The 25,844-nt window shown below is 44.2% G+C and overlaps 1 protein-coding gene across 1 annotated transcript in view; it reads left to right on the top strand.

The window, feature by feature from the left end:
* Positions 1–25,844, top strand: part of ITGA2 (integrin subunit alpha 2) — a 302,711-nt gene that overhangs the window by 109,949 nt on the left and 166,918 nt on the right. The window contains exons 3-4 of the mRNA XM_029577571.1: positions 16,421–16,530; positions 23,072–23,163. Coding sequence (XP_029433431.1) covers positions 16,421–16,530; positions 23,072–23,163 — 202 coding nt within the window. The remainder of the gene's footprint in view (positions 1–16,420; positions 16,531–23,071; positions 23,164–25,844) is intronic.

Below are 25,844 nucleotides of genomic sequence, written 5' to 3'. Positions count from 1 at the left end.
TGTTCCCCAGAGGCGCTGCTGGGGGCTCTTGTAGGGTCTGGATTTTTTAATCTCCAGAGGAAAAAAGTGCATGTGGGCTGTCATAGCCCATGCAGTTGAATGGTCCTGGAGTGTCCTGGGCCATTATTGCATTACAGGGAAGGCAGGAGAGGTTGGTGAAGCTGCTGCGATTATGGCAGTGAGGATAGGGAAGGCAGCAGCTGCGAGGATTCCCTGTCTCATGGCTATAAAAAGACACCAGCAGTCAACTGTTCGGGGACTGTGCAGGCAGTGTGTTGCTTCCCTGGTTGAAAAGCAGCGCTTATGAAGTATTCATTGCTTGCTTTTACTATTTAAACTTGTTCTAATAAATTTGAAACTGAGTTTACAAAAAAATTTGTATTGCTTTCATCTGAGTTTATCTGTTTGTAAGCCTTTGTCTTCCCTCTCTCCCCCTGGGAGTTTGCTTGGGAGGGTTCTACCCCCATATTTCCACTGAGAAGACCCAGCAGAAAGAAAAGCAGTATTTTTCTTCTCTTAATCTGCACTTTTGGGTAACATCTGACAGTGACGCACTCATTACCAGCTGAAACCTCATTAATTACTATTTCCACCTCAGCCACCTAAGCAGGAGAGTCATCACCCCCAAAGTGTCCTGTTGATGAAATACAGAGCATTGTTGAGGCCTCACCTGGAGTACTATATTCAGCTCTGGAGATCATATCTCAAAAGGGATAAAGAGAGGATTGAAGCGGTCCACAAAAATGCAACTAAATTGGTGTGAGGTCTGCACTGGAAGAAATAAGATAAGACTAAAGTATCTAAATGTGTATAGCCTGGAGGAGAGAAGGGAGAGGGGAGATATGATACAGACTTTTAAATATCAGAAAGGTATTGATGATGCACAAGAATCACATCAAGGTGTAGAACTACTACAGGTGATAACATGAAGCTGCAAAGAGGAAGACTCAAGAACAATATCAAGGAATAGTCTTCATGGAAAAGGTAGTGGATGCATGGAATGCCCTCCTGGAAGAGATGGTGAAGACAAGAACAGTAATGGAATTCAAAAGAGTGTGGGATGAACATTGAGGACCCTTAGTAGCTAAATGATGGAAATGAAGATAAGGGATAACCTGCACAGAGCGGCAGTTAGTTACTACCTACAAAAAAAAACTTGCTGGGCAAATTGAATAGATCACTTTAGTCTTTTCCTGCCTTCATTTACTAAGTTATTATTTGATTCTGTCATTTTGAAACTGCTTACTGTACTGCACGCCCTTATCCATAACCCAAGATGCAAACTGGTAGAATAAAGGAAATCAAGGATGTCACAACTCCAAATTGTTTTTATATAACTCTAAATTATGGGCTTGAGACAACTTGCTAGCAATCAGGGGACCACTGTGTATATAAAAAACAATATTTACAATGCTGTTGGGATGATCAAAATTATTTCTGTTTTTGCAGACTGCATAACCACTATTTTGAAACAAGTTAATGAAAACATACATATTCATGTGATCCATAGTTAGAATTCATTGTATGACAGAGAAGAAAAGTTACATGTTTTATATTTGTTAGAAAATAGTTTGTGATTTTTTTTTTTTGAGAACTGACAGTATTACAGTTGCTAGTTCTCTATTAATCATTAAGACAAGTTGAATTAGAACTAATAACACCGTGTGTTGCATGGCTTATTTTCTTCCTAATTTAAATTACAAAGTGTTTTTTAAACCAATGTTTATATGAAAGTTTACTATGTGTGGCTTCCAGGTCCACGGAAGTCAAAGGGATTTTCTGTGGGCACATATTGGAAATCAAATTCAAACATATGATATTATGACAGCATGTGATAGCTTTTAGCTATATATTATTTATTTATTTATTTATTTAGCATTTGTTTATATACCGAGGTATAGCAGACATTGCCTTCACTCCGGTTTACATTATAACAAACCAGTTACATTTAAATCCATAACAGTATAACAGTAAAAAATAGAATCAGAACAATAACTTAGTAATGGACAATAAATACATTAAATATTAGAAATATGATTGTATAAAAAATCTTGCAGGGGGACGGTTGATACCGTAACAAAATTATTATTATTAACAAAATATATTAGGTCATTAGTTGAATGTGATTGCATACAAATACAGCATATGATGCATATCTTGTCTTACTAAAACAATCAAGACACTTTATGATATAGAAGAGAAATGATTTTGGCATAAATAGATGCAATAGGTATAAAATCATTAAGAAGGCAAATTGGCTGTCTATAAACTGGCCATTCTGTATGCAAGTAAACGTATGTGTAGGGTTTAACAACATGCAAATTTACCCATGAAAAAAGTAGGCAGGCTCAGAGGCAGAGTTAGGTCTGGCAGACAATAATACATAAAGTTTTACATTTTGAAAACTACACACATTGTCAGGCCACAAAAAATGTACACTGGAGGACCTTATACTGGGATCTGCTTGAACAGAAGCTCTGCCCTTGAGGATCAGGATAGGTCCTCAGTGTTGCGACCGTCGGTCTTCAATGGCTTCACCCTGCCTACCTCTCACTTCTTGTGGCTCCTCCCGCTCAACTCAGACTACTAGCTGCCGCGGCGTCTGTTTGCTGTCCTCTCTGGCATCCCCGGACCGGCTTTGGTGCTGCCTCCCGCCATGCTCCTCCAAGGTACCGTAGGGTGCACGCGCGCACACTGCCCTCATCTTTATTTCCACGTTGGCGCGATCCTCAGAGGCGTCCCCCTGATATGACGTCATGCTGCCCAGATATTTACGCCTACAGTATTTGCTAGCGCATCGTGTTAGCAACGATATCTCTACGGATGGGAATCGCTCTTCGCACCGAAGCTGCTCTGCTACTCCAGCGCTATCTGGAACTCTTACACCCTTTGGGGTTTGCTAACGGGGTACCCGCTCCTCGGGGGACTCTTCTGCTTCTTTCAGATGCTATCAGGAAACCTCGCTCCTTGAGGGCCCATGTTCCCTGAGTCGCTGCCTGCATCTTCAAACCCTTCTACTTGGAAGACTTCACTAACAGTTTCCATCTGTGATTACAACTACCATCTATTCCACAGTACTGTTTCACTGGAACCAGGTCATGGGATAGGTGGCGATGTCCTTTCGTGGATTGCAAACTGGCTGAAAGACAGGAAACAGAGATTAGGATTAAATGGACAATTTTTTCAGTGGAAGGGAGTGGGCAGTGGAGTGCCTCAGGAGTGTATTGGGACCTTACTTTTCAATATGTTTATAAATGATCTGGAAAGAAATACGCAGATGATACAAAATTGTTCAGATTAGTTAAATCACAAGCAGATTGTGATAAATTGCAGGAAGACCTTGTGAGACTGGAAAATTGGGCATCAAAATGGCAGATGAAATTTAATGTGGATAAGTGCAAGGTGATGCATATAGGGAAAAATAATCCATGCTATAGTTACACAATGTTAGGTTCCATATTAAGTGCTACAACCCAAGAAAGAGATCTAGGCATCATAGTGGATAATACATTGAAATCGTTGGTTCAGTGTGCTGCGGCAGTCAAAAAAGCAAACATATCCGAGCATGGGTGGACAGGCTGAAGACTCGGCTCCCTGACTTCTGCCAAACCCGATCGCACCAGAAGAGACCTAGCAACGCAATGTTGGTCTCTGGGGTAGCCCTCTGGCTACTCGATATCCCTTTCGGACCCACCACCTGGGAACGGCAGGTGCAACAGGATGAATTGAGATTGAGGACAGGTGATGAATCTGGAACAAGGACGAGACATAGGCACTTGGAGACTTGGATGAGATGAGGCACTTGGAGATTTAGGCAGGCACTGCCCCTCAGGGCACCCTACACAGCCCCCCATGGACTGATCGTGGATCACCCTGTCCCACTGCATGCCCTACACAACCTGAAGCTCTGTGTGAAAGAGGAATCCGGGCAGGTCTTGCAGAAAGATCCATACAGAAATAGGCTCCAATGACCGGGAACAGGACAGCAGATCAGTTATGGATTTACTCAATGGAAGGTCATCTGGAGGCGGAATCCAGCGGGTAGGACTAGGCTGGAAACCCTGAGCCAGGAACTAGAGGATCAGGGACCACTGGACACAGGGATTGAAGTACTGGAACATCTGAAGGCAGGAACATCCAAAGAAAGGAACCAGAGAAGACTGGGACATCTGGAGACAGGAACATCTGGAGACAGGAACATGAAGGCACGAGATAGACAAGGACACATGTTTCCGACGAGAGACCAGGAACAACAGACGAAGACAAGGGAGCTCCCACAAATAACAGTGTACCTTGAAGGAGAGACAATGGACTTCAAAAGCCTCCTGGAAAGATGAGAAGAAACGAGGAATCCCGGAACAGACAGGCTCCTTACGAAGGCAACGAGGGACTGGTGAGGAACCCTTTTATAAGGCTGAAGATAGACGCTGGGATGACATCAACAAGCAGAGCTCTTCCCGCCGCGGGCCCTTTAAAGACAGTGAAGAGACATGGCCGCACACCTAGGGAAAAGCTGGAATCAGGAGGCAGCAGCAGCAGCGTCCCTGTCACGAGGAACTGCGGATGGTGGTGGCACTCCTGCCATGAGACAGGGCAGCATGACAGTGGCTCCATGCCGCAAAGAAGGACAGCAGTGTCAGCGGCTTCTGGGCCACAAAGGCACCCCTGCCACTGGGCCTGGGCTTCTGGGCCTTTGTGGCCTTTGCTGGGCCTTTGTGGCCTTTGCTGCCTTTCATCTCGGCAGGGAATGGCGGCAGCTCACACACCGCAAGGCAAGGCTGAAGGCGGCACTCCCACGACAAAGGAAGGCAGGGACGTAAGCAGATCCTGCCGCAGGGAAGAGACATGTCGGCAGCCTCTGAGCCATGAAGAGAGAACAGCAGGCTGCAAGAGACAGTGATGTCCGGGCTGCAGGTGAGAGGCTGCTCGCGGCTGAGGCCACTGTTGGAAACAGGATGCTGGGCTTGATGGACCCTTGGTCTGACCCAGTATGACAATTTCTTATGTTCTTATGTTCTTAGTAACATACAGGCCAATACAGTAAAGTGCGGCCACGGTTACCCTGCTTCTAACCTGCTTTCTACTCACAATTTGGCCGCGTTAGTCCAACCTGCGATTCACTATCCCTTTTAACCCATCCTTACCGCCTCTTTAAATCAACGGGTAACCCTTTCCGCCCGTGGCATGTATATGAGATGTAAACGATCGGATTAGCTATTCCCTCCCATACAGTAACGCGCGCCCTGATTATCACTTTTTAAACCTGCAGTTTTGCCGCATGTTTAACCTGCTAATTTACTGCCTACCCCTACCCCTGCGTTAGTGTGGAGCATCAGGCAAGCCGAGATGAAATTTCACGGGCCACGGAGCAGTCCCAGCCAGCCCCGCTTCACTGCCTGACCCTCTCACTCCCCGGGACAAGACCAAAGTGAATCGGGCAAACTTTCCGCCAGCCCCCGCTCACCTGCCCTGGCCGCGTCCATCTCCCACGCTGACAGCTCTGGAGCAGCCCCAGCCAGCCCCGCTTCACTGCCTGAACCCCTCACTCCCCGGGACAAGACCAAAGTGAATCGGGCAAACTTTCCGCCAGCCCCCGCTCACCTGCCCTGGCCGCGTCCATCTCCTGCGCTGACAGCTCCGGAGCAGCCCCAGCCAGCCCCGCTTCACTGCCTGACCCCCTAACTCCCCGGGACAAGACCGAAGTGAATCTGGCAAACTTTCCGCCAGCCCCCACTCACCTGCCCTGGCCACGTCCATCTCCCACGCTGACAGCTTCGGAGCAGCCCCAGTCCTCTCTCCCCTCCTCCCGGGGACAGCCGGCGGCGACAGCAGGCGCTCCCCATGGCTCCCTATTCTCTAAAAGGTAATGTGCACGCCGTGACCTCGGACGTCACATGCCGTGACCTCGGACGTCCAGCCGGGTGCTCAGGTCACGGTGTGTGATGTCTGAGGTCACGGCGTGCACTCATTACCTTTTAGAGAATAGGGAGCCATGGGGAGCGCCCGCTCTCGCCGCCGGCTGTCCCCGGGAGGAGGGGAGAGAGGACTGGGGCTGCTCCAGAGCTGTCAGTGCGGGAGATGGACACGGCCAGGACAGGTGAGTGGGGGCTGGCGGAAAGTTTGCCCAATTCACTTCGGACTTGTCCCGGGGAGTTAGGGGGTCAGGCAGTGAAGCGGGGCTGGTTGGGGCAGCTCCGGAGCTGTCAGCGCAAGAGATGGACGCGGCCAGGGCAGGTGAGCGGGTGCTGGCGGAAAGTTTGGGGGGAGTTATTTATTTATTTCGAGTTAGGGGGTCAGTTAGGGGGTCAGTCAGCCCTTCTTCTGTATCCACTTCCTGGTACCTGTCATTTCAACTGTCATTTGACATGACAGGAACTAGCGCACCCGGGATACAGTATAGGCGCTGTATAGCGCCTATACAGTAAAATGGATTGCGCTTCATGGACGCGCGTTGGACGCGGCTTGCATTTGCATGTCATTTAAATACAGTGTCGAGCAGTATGTGATCCAGAGTGTGCGTGCGGCAAACGCAGGTATGCCTGGCACTAACACACCTCTTTCTACCGCACCTTACTGTATCGGCCCGATAAGTTATGCAAAGATCAAAATGGTCTATTGAGTCTGCGCAGCAAGTGTTTAGGGTTGTAACTGCCACTCCATGAAGGTTACCCCCTCACCTTCTCTTTAAAGTAGGGTCTGCTGTTCTGTGCAGGTTATCCCCAGAGGTGGTGTGGCGCTTTATGTCCGGGATGGCATAGAGTCCAACAGGATAAACATCCTGCATGAAACTAAATGCACAATTGAATCTTTATGGGTAGAAATCCCTTGTGTGTTGGGGAAGACTATAGTAATAGGAGTATACTACTGTCCACCTGGTCAAGATGATGAGACGGACAGTGAAATGCTAAGAGAAATTAGGGAAGATAACCAAATTGGTAGTGCGGTAAAAATGGGAGATTTCAGTTATCCCAATATTGACTGGGTAAATATATCATTGGGACATGCTAGAGATAAAGTTCCTGGATGGAATAAATGACAGCTTTATGGAGCAATTGATTCAGGAACTGACAAGAGAGGGAACAATTTTAGATCTAATTCTCAGTGGAGCACAGGATTTGGTGAGAGAGGTAACAGTGGTGGGGCCGCTTGGCAACAGTGATCATAATATGATCAAATTTGAATTAATGACTGGAAGGGGGACAGAAAGTAAATCCATGGCTCTCATGCTAAACTTTCAAAAGGAAAACTTTGATAAAATGAGAAAAATAGTTAGAAAAAAACTGAAAGGAGCAGCTACAAAAGTAAAAAGTGTGCAAGAGGCGTAGTCATTGTTAAAAAATACCATTCTAGAAGCACAATCCAGATGTATTCCACACATTAAGAAAGGTGGAAAGAAGGCAAAACGATCACCGGCATGGTTAAAAGGGGAGGTGAAAGAAGCTATTTTAGCCAAAAGATCTTCATTCAAAAATTGGAAGAAGGATCCAACAGAAGAAAATAGGATAATGCATAAACATTGGCAAGTTAAATGTAAGACATTGATAAGTCAGGCTAAGAGAAAATTTGAAAAGAAGTTGGCCGTAGAGGCAAAAACTCACAGTAAAAACCTTTTAAAATATATCCGAAGGAGAAAGTCTGTGAGGGAGTCAATTGGACTGTTAGATGATCGAAGGGTTAAAGGAGCAATTAGAGAAGATAAGGCCATCGCAGAAAGATTTAATTTTTTTTTTGCTTCAGTGTTTACTGAAGAGGATGTTGGGGAGATACCCGTATCAGAGAAGGTTTTCATGGATAATGATTCAGATGGCCTGAACCAAATCACGGTGAACCTAGAAGATGTGGTAGGCCAGATTGACAAACTGAAGAGTAGTAAATCACCTGGACCGGATGGTATACACCCCAGGGTTTTGAAGGAACTAAAAAATGAAATTTCAGACCTATTAGTAAAAATTTGTAACCTATCATTAAAATCATCCATTGTAGCTGAAGACTGGAGGATGGCTAATGTAACCGCAATATTTAAAAAGGGCTCCAGGGGCGATTTGGGAAATTACAGACCAGTTAGCCTGACTTCAGTGCCAGGAAAAATAGTGGAAAGTGTTCTAAAAATCAAAATCACAGAACATATAGAAAGACATGGTTTAATGGAACTAAGTCAGCATGGCTTTACCCAAGGCAAGTCTTGCCTCACAAATCTGCTTCACTTTTTTTGAAAGAGTTAATAAAAATGTGGATAAAGGTGAACCAGTAGATGTAGTATATTTGGATTTTCAGAAGACGTTTGACAAAGTATCTCATGAGAGGCTTCTAGGAAAAGTAAAAAGTCATGGGATAGGTGGCGATGTCCTTGAATACAATTCTGGTTGCCGCATCTCAAAAAAGATATAGTTGTGATGGAGAAGGTACAGAGAAGGGTGACCAAAATGAAAAAGGGAATGGAACAGCTCCCCTATGAGGAAAGACTAAAAAGGTTAGGACATTTCAGCTTGGAGAAGAGACGGCTGAGGTGGGATATGATAGAGATGTTTAAAATCATGAGAGGTCTAGAATGGATTAATGTGAATTAGTTATTTATTCTTTCAGATAATAGAAAGACTAGGTGGCACTCCATGAAGTTAGCATGTGACACATTTAAAACTAATCGGAGAATGTTCTTTTTCACTCAACGCACAATTAAACTCTGGAATTTGTTGCCAGAGGATGTGGTTAGTGCAGTTAGTATAGCTGAGTTTAAAAAAGGATTGGATAAGTTCTTGGAGGAGAAGTCCATTACCTGCTATTAATTAAGTTCACTTAGAGAATAGCCACTGCCATTAGCAATGGTAACATGGAATAGACTTAGTTTTTGGGTAATTGCCAGGTTCTTATGGCTTGGATTGGCCACTGTTGGAAACAGGATGCTGGGCTTGATGGACCCTTGGTCTGACCCAGTATGGCATGTTCTTATGTTCTTAAGCAACAGGTTACCTCAGTGCGTCACTTCCATCTTCTTGCCACTAGGGATTCTTTATGTTTATCTCATGCCATTTAGAATTCTGTCACCATTTTTGTCTTCAACATCTCCTCTGGAAGAGCATTCCATGCATCCACCACCTTTTCCATGAAACAATATTTTCTGATGTTGGTCTTGAGTCTACCCCTCTGGACAGTTCTACAGCTTCCTTTCTATTGGAAAACATTTGTTTCTTGTGCATTTTTAATCCCTTTCAGATCTCTCCTCTCCTCTAGGGAATACATATTTAGGTTTTCAAGTCTCATCTCATATGGCTTTTGGTGTGGCCCATGCTCCATTTCGGTTATCTTTCTCTGACTGCTTCTATCCTATCTTTATCTTTTTGGATGAGACCTCCCCATGACCTGTAGAAGGGGAAAAGTACCTACAGAAAAGGCAGGTGCAAATCTCTATGGGTTCTTTTTTCCTAGACAACTTTCAAAAGCCAATTATGCTAGTCATTTCCCTTTGAGAACTGGTGCAAGAATTGGTAAAAATACCCATGAATTTTGCAACTATGTTTGTACTTTTGAAAATTGCCCACCCCCATAGGGTTACATTGATTTTTTTTCCTTTGCTGTTCACATTGCATTTGATTTAGTATTATAAAAATACAATTTCACAGTGGTTTATCAGGAAAATTATCAAACATACTGTTGTGATTCTGCCTATTATGCAGCCTCCTAACTACCAGAGGTTCCCACGGAGCTGCTCCTACTTTCTCGCCAGTCATAGCCTCCATGATCCCATGACTCAGCAGGGATCTGCCTATTTAACCTTGCCTCTGGCTTTTCTCACTGCCTTGTCATTGAGTCTTGCTAGCTCTCTGCTTGGCCCTATCCTGCATTGAATTATACTTTGGCCTTAGACTTTTGCCTTGTTTTGTGGCCTTCTCAGGCCTTCTGCCTTGTCCTGTGGTCTTCTTCTAAGGCCTTCTGCCCTTGCATAATTCTGTGGCCTTTCAGGCCTTCTGCTATAGTCCTGTTAGTATCCTTCTCAAGCCTGCTATCTAGTCTGATGCCTTTGGGCTTTTGTGTTCTTTGTTCTGTTTTGCCCTGTTCTTGTCTTGTTCTGGTCTGTCCCAGCCTTACTCGCACTCAGGTCCAGTGTTCCCATCTGCTCCAGAGTTCCATGCTTACTTGCACCTGATTCCAGACTCCAGTTCCATGCTTGCCTGATTTCAGTTTTGCCTTCTTTGTCTCAAGTCTCTAGCCCTGCACCACCTGCACCTCTACATTAGTCACAGTCTAAATCCTGCCAGCCATCACAACCCAAGGAATCAACCTGTGGGGAAGGTGGCTGGTATAGGCTGAAGATCTTTAGTCCTCTCTGCATCTGTCCTGAAGTCCTGGCCTGCCAATGTGTGTGTGTGTGGGGGGATCATCAACCCTAGCCGGGCCCATAGCCATAACACATATATAACTCCTCTCTTGGTTTAAGAATCTCCAATACAGGGGTTACAGCAAGTCTCAGGACCAATTTCACCATCCTGGACCTCACAAATATCAGAGTTCTGACTCTAGGTGCCAGGGTTCTGCTAGCAGGAAGGAGGACCAAGGTTCCAGAGCGCCAGATGGTTTGAGTGGTCTGTTCCACACAGTCTCTTAAATTCCCCACTCCTCAATTTCACAGACTCAATAGGGATTCACTTAAAGCTGAATTTTCAAAAGTTGTGCACATAAAAATCAGCATATACATGTGTAAATTGCATAGACTCATGCATATGTAACCAAGACCACTTTTTGAGTTACTATTAGGTCCTCAGCAGCCTAGTGCAGTTAGGGAATAATTAGGGGAGTATCCATTCATAGACAGCCCTCCCGCTGGCGGAGCTGAAATGGATACCCTTGGTCCTGAGGTTTCAAAGCAGAGCTCTGCAATAGGCTCTGGGGGCAGTATTATTTGGAAGCCATAGAGAGAGGTTTTATTTTCTTAAGTTGTATTTTGGGCCTATATGGAGCTCAGAAACCTTCAGAGACCCCTCCAAGATAAGCCAAAGGGGTTCAACTTCTGTACTCTCCCCATGAGATGCAGAGTGGCTGCTCTGGGACTAATTTTTGGGATTTTGAACCTTTATTTAGAGGAGCCCTGCTGAAGGGCTGGGCCTTTCCACATCCCAGGGAATGGAGAACCCTGGGCTGAAGATGCCCAGTGTTTAGGGAAAATCTGCCCAACAAAGGTGGTGACCAATTGCAGCAGATTCCTGCAGTTATTTAAGCTGGGGAAGAAGATTTGTTTTCCAACATCTCAGAGGAAGTGTTTATTCTGCCCCTCTTCCTGCCCATCAAGGGGACTGGCAAGAACTGCAGTCCACAAGGATTCCTACCACCAAGGATCCCGCCAAAAGATGAATCTACTAACTGTGAGTAAAAAGGTCTACATTTAAGGGAGAATACCCATTTGGTGTCCTCAAAGAGCCCTGAGGGACAGAGACATTAGCTCTGTGCCAAGACAGATTTTTGTGTCATTGGGAGAGATTTCCTGAACATCCAAGGGGGCCTGGCCCAGAGGGACTAATCTAAATGAAAGCCCCCACAACACTGTCCTCAAATAGAATATACCAACAGAAAAGAAACAGTGAAATCAAAATTAGTGTTGGAGAAACATGTACGCAATTGTTTATATGAAGGGTATCAGCAAGCCGGGCAAGCGTGTAAGAACACCTAAGACAGGTGGTAGCCCGGACCTCTCTATTATTCACCCAAATGGTATAAAAAAAGTATAGTCATATACTTTCTTTTTTAAGCCCTTTTTTTTTAACTACACATAAATATGCCTATAGGCAAAAGCTTTAGAGAAATCAACGTGATGAAAGAAAAAACAAAATCCCTACGACAGCTGGCATTTTGAATCTCCTGCATCAGGGGGACATCTTAAGCAAAGAATCCACAGTCAATCGCTCAATCTGGATCTGTCGATCTCTTTGTGATTCATTGGAGATCTGTCGATCTGTCCATGGGTGTTCCTGGGCGGGGCCACAATTTATGCATGTGCTATTTTATATGAGGCTTAAGCATGTAGATTTCACAGCTTACTCACATTTATTTAGACTGCTCTTTTTCTGGAGTAGGTGATCATAAATATCTTAAAAGTGAAATACTAGGTGGGAAGTTTGGATGAAATGGGGGAAGTTGAGGCTGAAGAGCCAGGAGGATCTTGATGACCTGCAGATGGATTGAGTGAACTGGTAGACTAATTGGTAACACTGATAATTTCATTGCTACCTGCATGTTAGACAATCTAATTTACATGCACAAAATCCAATTTACAGGGGGTTACTGCATGTAAATTACATGGGTAAAATACTTGGGTATAGTAGTTGCATGCCCCATCCAGATAAGTTCCGGCTAAAACAATTCCTTCTCTCAAAAATAGGAAAAAACACAATCAATAAGAACATTCAAAGTCATCTTATTGTGTCAGATCAAGGGTCCATCAAATGTAGCTTAATTGTGCATTGAGTGAAAAATAATTTTTTCCGATTTGTTTTAAATGTGCTACTTGCTAACTTCATGGAGTGCCCACTAGTCCTTCTATTATCTGAAAGCGTAAACAACTGATTCATATTTACCTGTTCTAGTACTCTCATGATTTTGTAGATCTCCATCATATCCCCCTTCAGTTATCTCTTCTCCAAGTTAAACAGCCCTAACCTCTTTAGCCTTTCCTCATATGAGAGTTGTTCCATCCCCTTTATCATTTTGGTTGCCTTCTCTGTACCTTCTCCAGGTCATCAATTCTCTTCAGCCTAATGAATCTGTTTCTGAGCATTGCAATCCCACTTGATTGGTAGACAGACATACAGTCTCTATCCTGCTCCTTCCAGAAAAGGGGAGGGCTTCCCTTCAAGGCTGACCACGTCACAAAGACATTATGCCAAATTCCCTGTAAGACAAAGCACTCTCCTTTTGGCTTCTGTCCAAACAGGAAAACCCCTTCTGGTCTCCCCATTGGCTTGTCTCCAAATAGGAAAACCCTTTCTGGGCACAAAAATAGGATTTCTCCCTGTTATCCCAAACGTATAGGTTGTGGATCCCACTGGGATCACTAGCAAATAGCTTCAGTCCTCTCAAAATTAAAACTACAGCCAAACATGCCTTGAGCGTGCTCAACCCAGTTTAAAAAGGGGAGTATAGCCAATTAGTCACAAAGGCAGGGAAAATTCTTAGAGAAGGTCTACAAAGGAGCAGACCCTCTCCTACAATGGACACCTGTTAGTAAGGGAACGTAGTGCTCCTTACACATATTTTTATATTACTTAGCAATATACCTGATGAGGAACAGCTGCATCTTTTCCAAATAATAATATGCCAAGACAGGTTAAGAAATATCAATATACTATGTTAAAGTTTAGGAATGTTTTCCAACATTTTTTGCAGGATAAATGTATTTCATTACTGTAGGGAGAGATATGGTTTGTAGGAAGGGTGGTAGAAAAGAGTGTGACAGAGCAGGGGCAGAAGCAGGTTTAAGAAAAATCAGATGGGCTCAGTCAGGCGTATGAGGCGATGGCTGTAAGTCTCTTAAGTTCTCAGAGCTTACTGTCTTCATCTTTTTATAATGGATGTCATGGTCAGAACAACTTTGCTTGGAATCCTCATGCAGTCATTTGCTAACAGCCACTATGAACTTGTTTATTCACATTGCTGTAGGTTTTAAAAGGTGAGCACGCGCGTCCATGTGCGTGCGCTTCCCGGTGCGCACACAGGGAAGGGCCAATTTTATAACATGAGTGTGCATGTTATAAAATCCATGGGCCGCGTGCACATGCACGTCAGATTTTATAATCCGCGCATGCATGTGCGGGCGGCACAAGCGGCACACTTTAGAAAAGTATGCACGGCGACAAGATCGGTGCTCTCTCAGTCCACGCCAATTAAGGAGCGGACTGGGAGGGAACTTCCCTACCCCCCCTACCCATACTCCCCTCCCTCTTCCCCTCTCCTCTCCTCTCCTCCCCACCCCCTAAACCCTTTTGCCTACCTTTTCTTTTTTCTCTTTTTTTGCTTACTGCTCCTTTGGAGCAGAAGCGCAAGCTGGCCGACTGCCGGCGCGCGCTTCCCAGGCACAGCGGCAAATGTCCGCTGTACCGTCCGCCTCCAGCCCTGCCCTTCCCCGCCCCCCGGACCACCCCTTTCCTTGGGCCCGGTTCTTCTGTGCATAATGGGAGTTAAGCGTGTGGCCGGGCCCCATTGAAAATGCGCGCGGCGCGAACAAGGCCCGTCCACGCATGTATCCCCTGTTTTTTATGCGCGTGGCCATTTAAAAATTTGGCAGATTACTTATAAGATTAAGTAAATATACCGTACCCCACCCAGAGCTGTGGTCTGTGATTCCTCCTCGGTGAATAGACTTCGGGAGCAGCTGTCCCTGAAATGAGTATTCTTGAAGCTCACCCATGTGAGGTAAAACTGTGCAGGCTTTTATTATTTCAAGAACTAGAGCTGCAGTAAGTGAAATGCACAAGGGTGAACCATAAGTACATTTGAATATAGATACACAGTCAAACCAGTTTCCAGTGATACTCTGCCTAACAGCAATAAGCTATAACTTTAAATCTACTGGTACCAAGGTCCTGTATGCCTTTATATTAGTGAACTGACTGTAACCTTTGAGGGTATATATTTACAGTAATAACTGGGCCCTGTAATATATATATGCATAAACATATACAATTTCCCCTTGGCCCTCATAGCTTAATTTCTGTACTACATATACACATACTTGGGAACTTTTGATTTCCTGTCACCTTGAGGTTGTTGCGTGGGGGGGGGGGATGGGAGTGTAAAAGCATATGGCACAAACTCTCTCTCACACTAGCACACGCACATGTTCACTCACATACATACATGCTCATTCTCACACACTCATTCACTTCTCTCTCCTATCCACACACACACAAACACACACACACAAACACGCTTCTTTCCTCTATCATATACATACATGCACTCTCACACACACATACTCTCACTTGTCTCTCTTTTTTCACACTCATGCACACTCATTCCTTTTCCTTTTTTACACATACTTCTCTCTATCTTCCACACACATACTTGCATTCACTCCTCTCCCTTTTCCACATGCACACACACACATGCACACTTATTCACCTCTCGCCCTCTTCCACGCACACACACACATGCACTCTCAATCTCTCTTCTCAGTTCGAACATCATTTCCCCAGGCCCGCGCTCCAAGCACTCCACTTTCTCCTCCTTCTGCAGCTTCAGGCCCGCTCTGCCCTTCTTTCAATTTCCCTGCACAGCCCAACGCTGCTGCTTGCTTCTCTTCCAGCATCTACAATTTCTTGTTCCCTGTGGGGAAGGGGCTACATCTTGCTCGTTTGCTCCCATTGCACAGTCCCTTCGTCCTCCTGCAGCATGACTGCTGACGCTCCTCCTTCTTCAGACCCGCACTGCTTCAGCCATTTTTTCTTCTGACCTTCTGCAGCAGGGCACCTGGAGTTATTGGATGTTGGCCCGGAGATCTGGCAATTCATTTCGAATTCCGGAGTCTCTGGGCCAAATCCGGAGAGTTCCCAGGTATGCATATACAGTACATAGTCCCTTAACCGCTGGGGTTTGGCAGTAACATAAGATGCCTCCAGTCCCTCTGAGAGCATCAGGCAATAATGAAGATGCAAAAAGCTCAAGTGGGATGTGCAGGGGTGAGACTGGGGATTCATGGGTTAAATTTAGAAACAATAAAGAATTTCGGTTTAACTGTAATCCACAGGCTTTTCATGCTTTTCATGTGGTGATAGATGTCACTGGAATATAGCGTGAGGGTTCACTGGTTTATGCAAGAGCCAAGCTATACCCAGCTAGAGAATGAGAATGTTTAGTCACACTCTCCAAATGACTTCACCAAGTGATGGTCTTCCCTCCGGCCTTCGGAACCTTTATCCTCTACGGCTACGCTGCAGCAAACAGCGTCCCTGTCATGGATCATTCGGATTGGAAGCAGTTCTCATCTGCAACAGCAACAATCGGGTTCCTCCGAGAATTAGCACTGTAACTCCTAGTGAGTTAAAGCTAATCTCTGCCCAAGCCGTCCACTAAACCAGGGAACAGCAGACATAAAAGGCAGAGTCACAAGTAGCATTTCTGCTGTCCTATTCTCTCTCTCTCCAACTCCACTCCCAAAAACTGGGGCAGATTTTAAATTTTTGTCCTCTCAGCTTTCTCATTGGTCAGACTCTCCTCTGTATCCCTTTGGCTCTTACAGTCATGTGTTCAGAGTCATAGCGCAGTTCCGTGAGGAAATGGGACAGCCAAGGCCAGCAGAGATTTCAGAAGCAGCAAATCAACAGTATCCCAACTGCATTTTTGTGACAGGCATGAAGGTATAGTGTGACAGCACAAAGAACAGATAAGAGGGCACTACAGTACTATGTAACAAATAATCACTTTTCTGTTCATTTAGGTTATTGGTTGGCTCACCATGGAGTGGATATCCAAATAATAAAATGGGAGATATCTATAAATGTCCTGTTAACTCACACCAAAGCACCTGTGAAAAACTGAACTTACAAGGTAAATTCTGATATGAACATTTTTTGCTTTAATGCTACTGTTTAATCTACAACACATTATGAGAATGGTCAGGAATGAGAAGACTGAATGATTTGGGAGATTGGCATAGGGTAACAGAGCCTTGCTCTAAGTCATTGGTTCAGATCCAGTTTAGGAAGAGGTGATTAAAAGTTATTTCCATCTGAAAGCTGTAAGGTGACCCAGATGAGTTAGCAGTTTCAGCAGTGCTCAGGTATTTACCTCACCATCAGAATTTGGCACCAACTGTCAATGTTGTCGGCAGGCTTAGCATGAAGAATACTGGGGCCAACAACAGTGAACATTATCAGGGAAATGAGCCAGCACTTTGTTAAAGGTTTTCCCACAGTGCCAGCTCATTATATTAATATGCAAATTACTTCACAGCATGAATTTTTGCAAAAATATTTACATGAAACCGCAGACTTTTTCCCCCAAAAAATTAACTACACCTATCTGTGGTGTAGTTAAGTTTCACATAAAATTCTACTTTTGTGAAATTTTGTGTGTGAAATTTTGCACCTGCAAAATTGTTAATGAGCTCATTTACCTGATTTATGAGCTCATTAGATGACTCTGTATACTTTTTGTGAATGGCAAAACTTTAAGCATTAAACCAGCAAATAGTGCAAGCAAAATTTTGCTAACATAATTATGAGTGCTATTTGATGTTTTAACATGGATAACTGCATTTCTGAGCCATTCACTGCTCCATGCATTGGCCCCAATGACTGCACAAACATGGAGACTCAATTATACTCTCATCCTTCGAGGTGGTTCCTCTAAAACCAGGATGGAGAAGCCTGAATTGTTCTGTAGATATATGGAAGACTTCAATTTCCAGCATTATTAATCGGATTGCTTATCACAAGCACCAAATTCACTAGAAAACTTTTAACTTAAGGAAAAGAACTAACCACAAAATGTTGCATTAGAATTAGTTGATCAAATGTGGTCACATTCAAATTTTCAGGAGTGTTGCATGTCTACTACAGAGAGATTTACACACAGGGGCAGGTTGGCCTATCGGGGCTTCGATCATGCCCCAGTGGGCCAGTCCACCCAATCACGTGGTTGTGTTGGTCGCAGCAGCTTCATGACTGCGGAGCCGCTGCAACCAACTCTAGGCTCCCAGTGCTTCTCGCATAATAGGAGCCTTCTGCTATTTATATTTATATTTGGCCCGTTCCGTTGCATTCCCGGTGGGCACTGTAGCCTCCCGTAGCCAGCAAGAAACCTGACGGCCGAAAATGTGATTATAGCAGCACTTAGTCCCCTTCTGCTGTCTGTGCATTTTTCACGAGTTCCCTATCCTCTCACAGCTCTCCTAGATCCTCTCCCTCACCTTCAGTCACTCCACGGCTCTACCTCTCGGCGGGAGGCAGTCAAGAGGCAGAGGCAGGGAGGAGAGGCAGCTGAAAGTGGGGGAGAGGATCCAAGAGAGCCACGAACGGATAGGGAACTGCTCCTTGTGTCCTCTGCCGATTCAACCTCTGCTGCGGGCCCTGGCAAAACAAAATAAATAAATAAATAAAATAAACAGTGTACTGAGGTTTGCAGCCTGTGATTCCCATAGTAGGAGGCACAATTTCTATAGCAACATGCACCCACAGAGACACCATTATCCCAGGCCTTTGCCTGGACCCCCTAACCATCAATAAGTGAGTATAAAGTTTTTTTTATTATTCTCAACAGTTGCTGCAGCTTTTAAACCATGGAAGAGGGAGAAGAGAGAGTGCGTGAATGACAGGGCATTTGTGTCAGCAGTCAGTGTCTGTGTAAGTATGTATGTGTGACTGATCATTTGTGTGTGTGTCAGTGTATGTGTGACTGATTGTGTATGTCAGCATGTAGGTGTGATAGTGTGTGTATCAGCATATGATAGAGTATGTGTGACTGCTCATGTGTGTCAGCATCTCTATCTGAGAGTATATGTGTGATCATGTGCGTGTGTGACTGATCGTGTGTCAGTGAGCATGTAAGAATGTATGTGTGACTGATTATATGTCTGTCAGCATCTGAGAGTATATGTGTGATCATGTGTGTGTGTCAGCATGTGAAAGTATGTGTGATTAATTGTGTGTCAGCGAGTATGTGTGAAAGTGCGTGTGTGATCCTATGTGTGTCAGCATGTGCTGACACACATAGGATCACATAGGATGAGTGAGTGTATGTGTGACTGTGTGTGTCAGGGATCATGTGAGTATGGGTTAGACAGTGCATGTATATGAAACCCTCAACAATCTCAAGGTGTTTGGAATCAAACGTTCCTAGGGGAAAGCAGGGGATTCTTTTTCCTTATTGCTTTTAATTATTGGGTGTTTGATGTGCCTGCTGTTTTGAAATATTTTATTCTGGTTTGGGAAATTTTTTTTTTAAGTGTTTTTAATTATTGGATATTTTATGTAGTTGTATTGAAATATGTATTCTTTTTATTAATATGATTTTACAATTATGATTGATTTATATTTCTTGATTTTATTGTTTGTTGTATGCGGAATGGTGGCTATTCTGCTTTTCCATTGTTGTACTGTATACCTAGTATGACGTGTTATGATTTCCAGTTCAGTTTAGGTCTGTACATTTCTATTTTATACTTTAAGGTCTCTTTATTCTATGTTTGGTGAGGGTCTTTCTGTGTTCTGCACAGGTGACCGATATGAGGTATTCTGTTAGCATGTAGTTTCTGTGTAGATTGCTCTAGATCCCTATCTTCTGTTTTCCTAATAGGAGGTGTATTGGTGTTTTAGGGCCTGATGTAATATTTGCATAGTTGCCTTTTCTTAGGTAGGGTTGTTACTGTTTTGAGTGCTGGCAGTTAATGTTATTTTGGTTTGGAAAGTTTGCTATATTGTAATTCAGTTTACTCAAGGGTTTCTGAGGGCCAAGCCCACACCCAACATGTGTAACATATGGGCTCCAAGAGTCTTTTTTTTTTTGCAGGGTTCTCTGGTTGGCCTTACTGCAGTGCATGTAAATATAAAATGCATGTTGCTGTATATAATATTTTTCCTCAGAAAACTCTACTTTGAATATATTTTTCATGTAGAATCTGCTAAACATAATCTATAATTATGTGTGGGCAGGGTGCAAGGCTACAAAGTTCACCTAGGGTACCTTACACTCATGCACCAGCCCTGGTGGCTGTACTGGCTTCATATGGGAAAGCAGGATTCCATCTCAAATTGTGCTGCTTTGGTTCTGTGGATGTCCCCAGTCTTAGCTGCAGCAATAATGTGAGCAGTCTCAGCCATAGCCAAATTTTCTTTTTTTAACCCCAGAAGAAGCCAGCAGAATGGATTACTTCTAGTCCTCCCTCCCCTAAAGTAGGTAGGCAGAGCGCAGAGCCTGGAGAGCCATAACTGTAAAAGCAGCAGACTCCATAGTACATGGTCAATGGGAATGCACTAGGGGACCAGAGAAGTGGAGACAAGCTACAGTCACAGAAAGGGAAGGGGTGAACCAGGAGGAAATGCCTTGCATTCAGGCCAATACAGTAAGGAGCGGTAGGAAGAGCTGCGTTAGTGCCGGGCGCACCCGCGGTTGCCGCACGCACAGTCCGGCTCACCTACCGCTCGATACTGTATTTAAATAGCTTGCAAATGCAAGCTGTGTCCAAGAAGCGCCGTGAAGCGTTAGGCCCGTGCAACCCATTTTACTGTATAGAGCGCTTAATACAGCACCTATACAGTATCCTGGGTGCGCTGGACTAACGCTTCACGGACACGCTGGTATCTGTCATTTCAAATGTCATTTCAAATGACATTTGAAATGACAGGTACCAGGAAGTGGACGGTTCTCCTACGCTCAGGATTGCCAGTCCTCTCTCCCCTCCTCCCCAAGCAAGGCGCGTAAGCAGCCCTGCTTGGGGAGGAGGGGAGAGAGGAGGGGAGAGAGGACTGGCAGTGTAAAGCAACGAAGGGACTTACTTTTCTTGCAGCCCCCCTCCGGAGACGGACATCGGCGGAGACAGACCGCGGCTCCCCTGCCTCCCGGGGGGCAGCCGGGGGTGAAGATGGATGCCTGCACGGGCGAAAGCGGCCCCTGTGCGTGCAATTGGGCCGCTCAAGGCGTGACGCGCCTTGCTTCGGGAGGAGGGGGAGAGAGGACTGGCAATCCCAAGCGTAGGAGAACCGTCCACTTCATTGCTACTTTTCGCTTTTTCGATTTTTTCCGCTTTCATTGCTTCGGGAGGATGGGCTGCCCCGGAGACCAGCACCGGAGGCAGCACCGGGGGCAGCCACCGGGGCAGCCGGGCAGCCCCGGAGACCAGCACCCATGGATGCGGCCAGGGCAGGTGAGCGGGGGCTGGGGGAAAGTTTGCCGCCTACCCTTGCCCCTGCCTCTAACGCAGGGGTAAGAGTAGGCGGTAAGTTAGCAGGTTAAACCCGCGGCAAAACTGCAGGTTAAAAAAGTGATAGTCGGGGCGCGCGTTACTGTATGGGAGGGAATAGCTAATTCGATCGTTTACATCTAATATACATGCCACGGGCGGAAGGGGTTACCCGGTGATTTAAAGAGGCGGTAAGAATGGGTTAAAGGGGATAGTGTATCGTGGGTTGGACTAACGCGGCCGAAAAGTGAGTAGAAAGCGGGATAGGAGCAGGGTAATCGCGGCCGCACTTTACTGTATTGACCTGATTGTTAGTAAGAATTCTGTTTCATGTGGCTGGGCTGAGCTCTGAGCTGGCTGTGGAACCAGTGAGTCTCCTGGAGAGACAGGGTAAAGAAAAGGGGGGGAGGGGGGTAAAGGGAAAAGGATGGGGTGCTGCAGGCTGGGGAAAGGCTGGCAGTAAGCAAAATTAATGTCTCCCTCACAATATACTAAGGGATAGATTTTATAAAGTTGCGCGAGGGCGTCCATGTGCACGTGCTCCTCGGTATGCGCACATGGACATTACAGAAATCTCATCTTTGGGTGAGTTTCCTCACTCCGAAGGTCATCAAATTCTCAGATAATTTTCAACATAGACTCAACAGCCTGATCTAGCCAACTTGACTCTTAATGATGTAATTTTATATTTTATATTTTTTTCTTTGGCCATTAAATTTTATCAAACTGAGTATCTGAATGGCCTCTAACCAGCCTGTGAATACTGATGAACTAAGCAGAGAAAAACTGCTGTTTGTTGTGATAGCACAAACTATTCTCCCATTTAGCATATGATACAGACTTTGCAAAGATTCTCATCATTGCAAATAGGAACATTTTGCACATGTTAATTTATTTAAAATTCTTTTCTATACTGTACTCTCCTGTGATTACAGCAGTTCACAATCAAAGAAAATATATAAAAATAACATCATAACAGAAGCAATACAATAAACGAAGTAGAGTAAAATACAAAAATTTAAGCCTTTTTTGCTGCGTACTGCTTAAATGCCAAGATCTTAAAATTTAAAGATGCTAAATATAATTTTCTTTCCTGTATGCCAGTTTAGACACATTACTGATTGGTTGCAAAACTGTATTTTAATTAGAGTTGCTGCAGCACAAAATTATGCAAAGCAGCTCATTAACTATTAGCACACAAAATTGTAAAATAGTAAAACTGCACGCAAAATAGACTTTGGAAAGCCCATTTTGCAAAAACTTTAACTATACCTCAGGGACATGTATTTATACTTTTTACAAAATTTGTGGTAGAAAAACTAAGCATGCTGTTTTTGTACCAGGCTTATTTGCATACAAGGGATGGTAACTTTTAAACAGGCACATGTGCATTGGCCCACACCCAGGGACACGGCCATTTTATAACAGGCACACATTTATAAAACAGCCTGACCATGTGCACGTGTGCACAATTTTAAGTGGATGCACACAAATAACACTTCAACTGCGTAAGTGGGGGGATTTTAAAAGACATACACGCTGACACCGAGACTATCCATAAGGCTTGCACACTAGATAGGTATTTATATCTCTATGGGAGGCCCACCTAGTACTCGAGGTGAGGTTTAGGTATTAGTGTAGGGGTTAGGGGCCACTTTGACATTCAAAGTGAGATGTACGAAAGAACAGTGCTCTCTTGTGAAGATTTGATGACCTTCGGAGTGAGGATACTCACCCAAAGTTGAGATTCGTGCAATGTTCTCTCAACCTAGCTTGATAGACTCTTTCTTCCTCTCTCTCAGGCACTCATGAAAAAGTTATTGCACTTCACATAGGTATTATTGCAATAAACTACCAATTACCATAAAACACACCCCTTTTCCTATCGCATGTGGTATTCAGTGCATTTTGATAAATCCAGGCCTGAGCTTCTAATGAAATAAGGCTTGCACAGGCCACTGTTATTGGAGTCTTGGGCTATTCCACATCAAAAATCACAGTTACATGAATGTTTTTTTTTTTTCTGAAAGGTTGTTTATTATTGTGCAATAGAATTATATGTCTTTGGATTTATATTTCAACAGAGCTGAATCTTTTGGTTGGTTTTAATAAAATGCTCCTTTAAAACAGTGGATTCATTTTATTCTAATTCTATCTTTGTTTCTTTTGTTCACATTTATTTTTAATTAGATGTAACAAGCATTCAAAATGTTACGGAGATAAAAGGAAATATGAACCTTGGTTTGACTTTGATAAGAAATGCAAAAACAGGAGGGTTTTTGGTAAGCATTCATGCTATTCTTGCACAGAAAGAAAAAAGTGAGTTAGTTACCATGCATGCTTCTCCCAGGTCCTTCTACTAATTAACTTATGCACTGTTCAACCTTATGAAATTTAAGTCCAAAAGAATAATTTCTCCCTCTTTTTCTGCACTTCTAAGCTATACCTATGTATTATGCAATTCCCAGCTTTCAATCCAAAACCTGGTGTTTTTGTTTTATAGGCTAATGTTGCAACAGGCTGAGATTTCCATACCATCTTTCACTTATAAAAAAATTAAATCATATCACACGTAGTGCATTAAACTCATTGTTTGTTGTTCTCCCTTGCCTGTGCATTTTCACCAATAAAATAGGACAAATCCCTAAATGCTTAATAAAAGGAGAATAACAGATGACCAGAGCAATGTAGCAGACAGCTCTGAGTAGCAGGAAGCAGATATAATGCGGTTTGTAATTTCATGGCAGTGGGGACACATTGACAACTGTCATGCAAAGAATGTCCTACATGTAAACAGTCTGATTTTCCTTACTGTTTCCTATATATGTGAAATCTGCAGTCTTAGCCATCCTCTGTCCATGGGTGTAGCGTCCATACTGTCCCGGCCGGCCCCCACCCAGACCTCGCCCCCTGCCCACCCCTTTCACTGACCCCGGCTCTTCCGCACGTACCAGGAGATACACGCATGACCAGGCTGTTTCGAAAATGCGCTCGGCATGCACATGGCCCAGCCACGCATGTATCTCCCGCTATTTGCACCTGCCGACTTTAAAAATGTAGCCGATAATGTTTGGCAATCGAAGGAGTCTTTTTGCTGAGGTGACACCAGAATTTGAATACATTTTTTTTCATGTTGTATTATAATGTGCTAAATAGCAAGTGTAATTGTGTGTGCATAGTTTTTTATTTAGACACATGGAAACAGCAAATTTTCTGGTGCACTACTAATTTCAGCAGTTACCCTACGTCCCTGCCTCTGCCATTCTATGCAGTCAACCAGTGGATAACACTGGAACTCTTGAACCTTTGTCCAGTACATTCCAAGATTTTGTCTCTTTCCTAATGCCAGTGTTCATGACCCTCACTGCCCCCAGAAAAGGCACCACACACCTTTCCTGGACCACAGTAGGGTGTATCACAATATGAGGGAAATTTTGTAACATTATGCATAAATTAGCTGGCAAATATGTGCAAAAGTTACACCAGTTTTCAAAGAACATAAGACTTTCCAGACTGGGTCAGATCAAAAGTCCATCAAGCCCAGTATCCCGTTTCCAACAGTGGCCAATCCAGGTCACAAGTACCTGGCAGGATCCCAAGGGATAGATAGATTCCAAGCTTCTTATCTCAAGAATAAGTAGTGGATTTCTACAACTCTACCTTAATAATGGTCATTCGACAGCACTGAATGAACCTCTTTCTCTAAGGGGGTCATTTTGTAAGCGTATCGCACGCAAAAAGGGACTTTTCGCGTGTGATAGCTAAATAGGGGCGGAGTCGGGGCGGTGTCGGCACCGGAAGAGGAGGAGTCGGGGCGGCGAGGGGGTGGACGCTGTGGAAACTTCGCTGGCAGCGATAACATAAGCCGTCAGTAGCGCGCCCAATAGCACCACCTTTGACGGTAGTGCTATTGGATGTGAAAGCCGTCAGCGATAACACCGCGCAGGGTGCGATTGCTGCTGGCTTTCTCAGGCCCGCCCCCCGCTTCGCCCCCCAGCCCCCCGTTACCGCGAAATTCAGAGAGTTCTGCATCGTTGGGAAAATCCAGTCCTTAGCTAGTAGTGCTTTTGCTCTAATAAGCATATTAGATGTTGCCTCGGGCATCTTCTGAATCTTTTTTTGTCCAAGCACCAGCACAGATATGAACCTACCTCTCTGTTTTTTTCTGTGAATATCTTAAAAACATTTTTCTTTAAAGTTGCCTTGCTGCCTTAGCAACCTCCAAACAACACTTTTCAGTGCAAAAAACACAAGAGAAGTAAAATTAAGAAAAATTTTACTTCACCATTGTCCGTTAAGAAGAAACCTACAGTGACTGGGTTCAAGGACTGTATTTATAGAAAGAGAATGTATGTTACTGATGGACATAACTTACATGCAGAAGTCCATTTTGAGAATTATCCTAGCAAAACTACATGCAGACAATTACACCTATTATTTTGTGTTAATAGTTTGGCTGAAGTCCTAATCCTGTCCAGACTCCAGCCCCTGGAATCTCTCTCTTTCCCTTGTGCTTGTAAAATTATGTACATACAAATGTGAATTTTAAGAGATGTGTAGGCAAGTAGTGCATATTCACGCTACTGCAATTTTACAAACCTCGCACATACATACATAAATACCGGTGCATGAATATCTTTGCTCGTGGAAAATAGGGGTGGGTTTGGGATAGGACAGGGACATTCCGGTGTGGGGCCAACATTTACGCTCATAAATTCTGATATTATAACCTGTGAACTCAGCACATTTACCTGCCTATATGTACTTCTGTTAATTATCAGGCATGTCAGAATAAAACTCTTTACCGCCAAATACTGACTGGGCGAGGGTTTTGGATAAACTGGTGTGAGTGCAGGCTGAAGAGCCTGAGGGGTTTCGATGATCTAGAGATAGACTGGGAAAACTGGTGGACTAATTGGTAAAACTGGGAAATTCCTTCATGTCCGCATAAAGGTGAATTTTA

Source organism: Rhinatrema bivittatum, chromosome 1 (assembly GCF_901001135.1).
Source record: "Rhinatrema bivittatum chromosome 1, aRhiBiv1.1, whole genome shotgun sequence".
Lineage (NCBI taxonomy): Eukaryota > Metazoa > Chordata > Amphibia > Gymnophiona > Rhinatrematidae > Rhinatrema > Rhinatrema bivittatum.
The sequence above is the reverse complement of the archived record's forward strand: the minus strand, read 5'-3'. Positions and strand labels throughout refer to the sequence as shown.